The following is an 8,361-nucleotide window of genomic DNA, read 5'->3' as shown; positions in this document are numbered from 1 at the left end:
TGGTAACTATACTAGGTATGGTAACTATACTGGTTATGGTAACTATACTGGGTATGGTAACTATAGTAGGTATGGTAACTATACTGAGTATGGTAACTATACCGGGTATGGTAACTATACTGGGTATGGTAACTATTCTGGGTATGGTAACTATACTGGGTATGGTAACTATACTGGGTATGGTAACTATAGTAGGTATGGTAACTATACTGGGTATGGTAACTATACTGGCCACTTTGTGCTTCCGACACGAACCCTGTGGTTCAGGGTCCATATATTTTCGATTATTACACCATCAGTTGTTGTTTCATGTACCATTGATAACATTTTGATGAAATATATTTTTCAGATATTTTAAAATAATATTTTATTCTGTAATGTTTTGTCCTGAAATTCAGGCCCAACACTGCTAAACTATAACATTTCTTATTTGGAAGCCTAGATGTCAGCATTAGATTGATGATGTAGTCATGTGTATAGTCATCCTATGTATATAATATAGATTGTGGTGTCTTTTAGCATTTCCAATTGACTTTATGTGTCAAAAATAAAGAAACGACAAAGTTCTGCAACGAAGTACAAAAGACAAATATGATTTATTTAACGGTATCAAAAACAACTACTAACAAACATATGCAAAAATATATATGGTAAGAAATATATTACTTTAGTTCAATAAATATCACATAGGTAATGACAGACAGCAGTCTCTGGTGAGCCTGATCCCCCGTCTTAGTGCTTTAGGGGTTCTGACTCTCTCCCAGAGATGTTAATTGTAGAAGATGCTAACAGAGCTAGCATGCTAATGATACTAACAGTACAAGATGCCAACAGAGCTAGCATGATGCTAACAGAGCTAACATGCGAACGGTACATGTTGCTAACAGAGCTAGTGTTAGCTAACAGCTGCTAGCACTACAAAGGCATGGTGGTGTTTCAGAGGTATCTGGTGGTTGGTTGGTTGGTTCCCCCAATATTTGTCGGGATCGTCAGGGTCTTACGGTGTTTTATAAAAGGCATACATTTGCATGTGAATGGGGCTTTCCCATCCACTTTAAACTAAACCTTCTGGCGCTCTCCGAGCCGGCCGATTGGCCAGAGATCAGAGATACATTCATTGTTCGTCAACAATAAAGAGCCTGAGGAGTGATTTATCCAAACCTGCGTGTCGTTTGCCGAGGCATTAGCGGGATTCTCTCAGGATGACAGCTCGTTTCTGTGTGAACAAAGCTGTGGGACATTGAAAGTAATTCATGATTCCTGAGAGTCTGGTTGGTAGCAATAAATATGACTGTCTGTGAGTAACCAAGGGAGGGTTTACTTGCCCATTCTGAGTAGAGTTGTGGCAGGTACATTTTGCTATTGTGATTATGAAAAGCTGACCACTCTCATTAAATGACTTTGCATACTTGACAAAGTTCTTTGAATACAATTTCTTCTCTTCATCTCATTAAAATACGTCTAACTTCCTTTAAAGAATTGACCCTTTCCCCCAGTCACCTTCAGCCATTGACTTCTCTGTTTCTTCCTATAAGATGAGGTATTCTAGGCAGATCTGTGGGTATCATTCACCTTCAGCCATTGACTTCTCTGTTTCTTCCTATAAGATGAGGTATTCTAGGCAGATTTGTGGGTATCATTCACCTTCAGCCATTGACTTCTCTGTCTCTTCCTAGAAGTTGAGGTATTCTAGGCAGATCTGTGGGTATCATTCACCTTCAGAAGAGGATGCTGTGATAACCATACTGCCATATTGGTAGCCAGAGAAACTCCTTTTAAGGCGATGGGGCAGACCTGCAGACCTGTGGATTTAACCCATAAACTAGGTCACTTGGTTTGTCTCTCCAAAAGTGATCCCTTTTGTCCTGTGATGCCAAGATCACTTCTTTATGACCTTTACACCAGGAAGGGCAACAATAAGGGTTCCATCAGTTCTAGGGCTCAATGTCTATCCAAAACTCAATCCTTAGTCACCTGTAGTTGAGTGACACTGACAGTACACTCCGAGTAGTGTTACAGTACACTACTAGTATTGTTACAGTACACTACTAGTATTGTCACAGTACACTACTAGTATTGTTACAGTACACTACTAGTATTATTACAGTACACTACTAGTATTGTTACAGTACACTACTAGTATTGTTACAGTACACTACTAGTATTATTACAGTACACTACTAGTATTGTTACAGTACACTCCGAGTAGTGTTACAGTACACTACTAGTATTGTTACAGTACACTACTAGTATTGTTACAGTACACTACTAGTATTGTCACTACTAGTATTGTTACAGTACAGCACTAGTATTGTTACAGTACAGTACTAGTATTGTCACAGTACACTACTAGTATTTTTACAGTACACTACTAGTATTGTTACAGTACACTACTAGTATTGTTACAGTACACTACTAGTATTGTTACAGTACACTACTAGTATTGTCACTACTAGTATTGTTACAGTACAGCACTAGTATTGTTACAGTACAGTACTAGTATTGTCACAGTACACTACTAGTATTTTTACAGTACACTACTAGTATTGTTACAGTACACTACTAGTATTGTTACAGTACACTACTAGTATTGTCACTACTAGTATTGTTACAGTACAGTACTAGTATTCACAACGACTCGACACCAATAGTGACAGTTCAGTTCAAGTCCAGGCTAAGACAGACAGCCCTCCATCTGATCCTACTCTTCCCCTTAGCAGCTTGGTGAGGTGGTGATGGGGCTGTGGAGGAAGGAGAGCTGTCCGTGTCCAGCAGAGCCATGGACGGGGATAGACACGGGGAAGTTAAAGACCGTACTGCTCTTCCCCAGGGCAGGACTCCCGGCTTCCGACGAGCAGGATGAAGTAGCCAGGACCTGGGACTCAAACCGTAGGAGTTGGCCCATGAAGCTGAAGTTAGGACTGATGATGCTGCGGCGTTGCTTGACGAACTCAAAGGCCTCGTCCAGCTTCACGCGGTTGGTCCTCATCAGGTAGGCCAGACAGATGGTGGCGGAGCGGGAGATGCCGGCTTGGCAGTGGACAAACACACGACCGCCTTTATTACGGATGGAGTCTACAGGAGAGAGAGAAGGAGAGGGGAGATTAGTACAACTATGTATCAATACAACATATTCAACTTAGTTCTTCTGTAAGTGTGAGACAGTTGTATAAGTTGTTGCCAGATTTCTGAAAGGTTTCTCTTGACTGTGTTAGAATACCATTGGTCCTTTGTAGCTCAGTTGGGAGAGAATGGCACTTGTAACAACAGGGTAGTGGGTTCAATTCCTGGGACCACCCATACGTAAAATGGGATGCACACATCCCAGCCGAAACAGTTCGGATCACGTTTGTGTTTATGGCGTTTTTGTTCGTTTTGGGCATCGGTAAAGGTTTTTTTCCGGCTGTTCATGAACACTAAATGTTCTCTCGAGGCAAGCAGAAGTTGGTAGACCAAGTCTACGCCCCTTCGATGGTGATCGGTCAACAGTAGGGATTCTTCAATAAAGTATTTGTTGTCATTCAGAGACGATGACATGTTTTCATTGAGAAATACAGCACCAAACATCTTAGTTTAGATGTAAAATTGTGCGACTAAGGTCTCCTTGACAAACACATCCAAATTAACTACAGATTTCTTGAGTTATCTATTTTGAGGGCGTGTATACTGGCTACGGCATCTCAAAATGGACAAAAAGTACTATTGCAGATTTTTTGTTGTTTTTAAGCTAAGGTTTTTTAAGGAAGTACGGTGCACCCTCGTTAGGTTCCCCTAGACCAGTTTACTATGCGCCAGCCGAACTAAAGCATGCGGAAGCCTTAAGGCACAGCAGGAAGTTACCAATATCCTCCTTGCTCAGTCAGTAGGCCTACTAAGGCACAGCAGGAAGTGACTAACTTTCAGTTGCAAATCACCCTCCATAGTGTTACTAACTAATGGTGTTGCTAACAGACCCATCTCATTAACTTAGGAATGGGGCAGTTAGATGGGTCTGGGGTGGTGGGTGATCAGGGGGGCTATTCCCCAAGGAGAGGGGGCAGAAGGGGACAAAGGGGGGTTGGTTGCTCCTCGGCTGGGGTTATTAATCTGGGAGAAAGGCCGGCCGTGAGCCTGGTGGAGAAAACTGCCTTTTGTCCCGACAGAACAAAGAGACGGAGAGGAGAGAGCTGCATTCAACCATCAGCCTCTCTCTGGGTACATCCCAAATGGCTCCCTATTCCCTATATATATAGTGCAATACATTTGACAGGGCAGTGTACTACAAAGGGAATAGGATTCCATTTGGCATACAGCTCTGTCTCTCTCTCTCTGGCTGCCTGCTACAAAAGCAGAGTGAGTTCTGGGTCTGTTGGGTCTGCTTTGTGGCTCCCACATGAAAAGGGACCACCTCTTTAAACTGGGGGGTCTAGTAGAGGGTTGGATGGGCTGTGATGATGTCACCACCATTGTGGTGAAGCAGGGAGCCCTGGCTCAGACAGCTGGTTGGAATTTGGAGGGAACTTTTTTTCTATTTAAATCCAAGTCATTGAATGGAGGAGAGGAGAGCGTGATGGAGAGAGGGAGGGGGTTGGCTGTTGAGTTGGGAGAGAGGGAGGGGGTTGGCTGTTGAGTTGGGAGAGAGGTAGGGGGTTGGCTGTTGAGTTGGAGAGAGGGAGGGGGTTGGCTGTTGAGTTGGAGAGAGGGAGGGGGTTGGCTGTTGAGTTGGAGAGAGGGCTGTTGAGTTTGAGAGAGGGAGGGGGTCAGCTGTTGAGTTGGAGAGAGGGCTGTTGAGTTTGAGAGAGGGAGGGGGTCGGCTGTTGAGTTGGGAGAGAGGTAGGGGGTTGGCTGTTGAGTTGGAGAGAGGGAGGGGGTTGGCTGTTGAGTTGGAGAGAGGGCTGTTGAGTTTGAGAGAGGGAGGGGGTCGGCTGTTGAGAGGGAGGGGGTCGGCTGTTGAGAGGGAGGGGGTTGGCTGTTGAGAGGGAGGGGGTTGGCTGTTGAGGGGGGGGGGGGGTTGGTTGTTGAGTTGTAGTAGTTTGTTTGCCCACCAAACCAATAGCTTCTATGACTACAGCTGTGGTTGCCTTGCTTGGTGATTGTGTCCTATGTTTGACAGGTATCTAGAGTTACGAGAGAATTAGTTAGCTAGCTACTTACAACAATTGTGATATCGTGACCTGTGCAAAGCATAGTTCTGAAATATTGAGCATCAACGTTTTCAAGTCCCAGAAGTGTTTTGTAGTGACTTCTTCTTTAATAACCCACTAAGGACCAAACCTTAAAAGGTACCTGAAGTACAGAGTACTGTTTTGAACCTTATGGCTCTGAAATGTCAATCTGGGTTCAGCCATACGGCTCTATTTGACACTTCTGAATTAGACATTTTTAAGACAACTGTAGCTATGGAAATAAATAAATGATGGAATAACACTATTTACCGACATGAAGAAATATATTTTGATCATCAGATGAATAACTGGCATCGATGTGGCCACGTCACTCACTTGAACATTTCTGACAGTGTTGTTGTTTTGCCCCCGTACCATTATTGCTGGCTACTAGCCTAGACCATACCTAGAGGGAGGTGGCAAAGACATGTTCTGATTGGTCCGTCTGTATTTGTTCAGGATTGTGCCTGGATTGCAGACAGAACCTTATAGCACTAAGTTCAAATGGGTTTATGCAAATAGAACGTTCTAGTTTTTCAATTTTTTCCCAAATTAAAATGTACTTTTTCAAAAATCTAACTTCACAGACATATGAATAATAATCTAAAAGATCAATTATATGTGAATAGCTCTTTTTTATATATATTTTTTTCTTTACAAACATGTCAGATATAACATAACCCTATAGTTCCAAGGTCTCAATATGTTTTCTTACCCAGCTACCTGAAGCTGAATAGACTGTTAGTTGTTCTGAATAGGAGTGTCTGCTAAACGACTGTAATGCAAAGACACTCACCGATAAACTCTATAGCCTCATTGAACCAGGAGGAGATATCAGCCTTGTGGTTGTCCTCTACGGGGATACTCTTGTACTGGAAGGACTCTTCAAAGTGGTTGGGGCAGTTAGCTGATACGTTGATGAGAGCAGTGATACCCAGCATGTCTATCATGTCCTTTCTGGAGGCATGGTAGGCACTGCCCAGGTAGAGGAAGGGAAGGATCTCCACTGGAACACCCTGGAGAGGAGGAGAGGAACAGGACAGACAACAGTCAACCACCATAATAAAGATAGTCTAAGATGTCCAAATCTATAGTTTGATGACACATTGACATTGTTTTGAGAGTAATAACATGTCAAAGTGTTATTAGAGATGACGATAGGAACAGAAAACAATGTCAAAGACTATCAATACTTACGCCTGTAGCCTACCAAATTGAGGTTAGTTTAAGACGACAGAATCTATTGTTTGACGACACACCGACGTTGGTTTATTTTTTATACAGGTAAAAGTGCCGTTAAACAGTAATAACATAGAAAAGACATGTTTTATGGAAAACGTACCTGGTCATAGAGCGGTGTACTGCATGGACTGCAGCCGGGCTCGGCGCTGTCTGGACGGGCGCTGAGGGGCAGACTGAGTCCCTGTGGAGCTGACGGCTTGGTACACATCTCTGGATACTCCGAGGAGAACGTGTCAAAACCACCTAAACAATGACAAGATGGGACGTAAGGATACTTACTGTACAACAGTCACGTCACCATCTCATCGTTATAAACAGAAACAGCTGTAAAGCGGCTGTTTCCGTACAGTCACAGTGTTCACTTCATAACTGTCACTTTAAATAACTCCACTTTAATAATGTTTACATATCTTACATTACTCATCTCATATGTATATACTGTATTTTATACCATCTACTGCGTCTTGCCTACGCCGCTCGGCCATCGCTCATCCATATATTTATATGTACATATTCTTCACCCCTTTAGATTTGTGTGTATTAGGTAGTTGTTGGGGAATTGTTAGATTACTTGTTAGATATTACTGCACTGTTGGAATTAGAAGCACAAGCATTTCGCTACACTCGTATTAACATCTGCTAACCACGTGTATGTGACCAATACAATATGATTTGATTTTAATTTGACGTAGGCCTACACTATGGCACTTTGTGTTGCGCCGTTCGTTACCATGAGTGCGTAATCAATATGGAGTAGGCCTAGGCTATAGAAACAGGCTTCATGTTTATAATAAATCAAATTACCTGTGAGAAAGAAGAAACTAGTCCCACACGGGTTTCGGCACAGCGCTGTTACGGCGAGCATTAGAGTCCCGTCCTTCTTCACTTGGCCAAAGTCCAAACTCCGATCATCCAGAAACACTACCGACTGATACTCCCCGGAGAGAAGCCGGTTCCGCGTGTCCTCGTTGGGCACGATGTGTCCCACCCCCAGCCCCCCTCTGGCCCTCCGGCGGACTATAGTACTGAAGCGGACGTTGGTGGACCCGGGGATGTGAGAGGAGTTGAAGGAGAAGAATGAGCGGCAGTCCAGGACCAGACAGCCCGGGTCTTCCCCCTCCAGCAGCCCGCGGAGGGACATGGCATCGATGCTGGGGACTTCCATTATCACCATAGTAGAAGGGCGGCGGGCGTCAAATGTTAAATACAAGTAGATAGGCTGTGGAACAGGCAAATAAACCCCTGGGTGGTCTGTGTCACCTGTTCCTATAGCAACTTGTGAGGTTTTCTTTTTTTAAAGACACAAGTAGATTTATTCTTGAAACAGTTGTATGTTCTTTTGTTCTCCTTAGCTTCTTTGAGGTTTTCCCAAAATGAATGTAAACTGAGAGAAAATAAAAAAAATCAGTAACAATGAATAAATGTAGAATAAAAAAATACAACAATCCGTTCCTCTTCTCGTGTGTATTTTCTTTGGTTGTTTCTTGTTAAAAACAAGTTTTTCTTTTCATTCCCGAGGTTGTTCTGAGGGTAGCCTGTGAAAAGGACTTATATAGTATCTCTTCTAGTGAGGGAGAAAACAATGACATCATACTACTTACTCCCTTCCTGGTACACTGCCCGCACGGGTTTGCACGTACGTCATCGCGCTTTCGAGTCAACCAATGAAGGCCACCCACCCACCCTTCCACCAGCTCCTCTCAGTTCTAGTCACAGAGGCTTTATTGGCATGGGAAACATATGTTTACATTGCCAAAACAAGTGAAAACAAAACAACAACAAACAATCAGACATTAATAGGTAAACATTACAAACACAAGAGTTTTAAAATAATGTCTTTCTGTGTGTGAAATGATTATGGGGGCTGGTAGCAGCTATATTATGGGGCCAGAGATATCAGGGAAAGGATAGTGAAAGTATCTCTGATTGGGCATGTCGCTATGGGTAGACTAAGGAGACTGGCCTACTTATATAT

The 8,361-nt window shown here is 43.1% G+C and overlaps 1 protein-coding gene across 1 annotated transcript; it reads right to left on the bottom strand.

The window, feature by feature from the left end:
• Positions 1 to 580: 580 nt before the first annotated feature.
• Positions 581 to 7,973, bottom strand: LOC110487960 (dual specificity protein phosphatase 1). Its single transcript, XM_021559885.3, has 4 exons — positions 7,191 to 7,973; positions 6,487 to 6,629; positions 5,941 to 6,160; positions 581 to 3,075 (listed from the first exon to the last, which is right to left on the bottom strand). The coding sequence occupies exons 1-4, from the start codon at positions 7,558 to 7,560 to the stop codon at positions 2,714 to 2,716; spliced, it is 1,095 nt and encodes a 364-aa protein (XP_021415560.2). The 5' UTR covers positions 7,561 to 7,973; the 3' UTR covers positions 581 to 2,713.
• Between the last annotated feature and the right edge of the window lie 388 nt (positions 7,974 to 8,361).

This window comes from Oncorhynchus mykiss, chromosome 14 (assembly GCF_057628025.1).
Source record: "Oncorhynchus mykiss isolate SJ-2025 chromosome 14, ASM5762802v1, whole genome shotgun sequence".
Classification (NCBI taxonomy): domain Eukaryota; kingdom Metazoa; phylum Chordata; class Actinopteri; order Salmoniformes; family Salmonidae; genus Oncorhynchus; species Oncorhynchus mykiss.
This window is presented reverse-complemented; position numbering and strand designations above follow the sequence as displayed.

What these genes read in the sequence shown, in the direction of transcription:
- LOC110487960 (XM_021559885.3), bottom strand. Translation starts at nt 7,560, where the DNA reads ATGGTGATAATGGAAGTCCCCAGCATCGATGCCATGTCCCTCCGCGGG. An exon ending in TAGTTTCTTCTTTCTCACAG is followed by an intron (nt 6,630 to 7,190) that starts GTAATTTGATTT and finishes GTCATTGTTTAG; the next exon opens with GTGGTTTTGACACGTTCTCC. An exon ending in TGAGGCTATAGAGTTTATCG is followed by an intron (nt 3,076 to 5,940) that starts GTGAGTGTCTTT and finishes TCTCTCCTGTAG; the next exon opens with ACTCCATCCGTAATAAAGGC.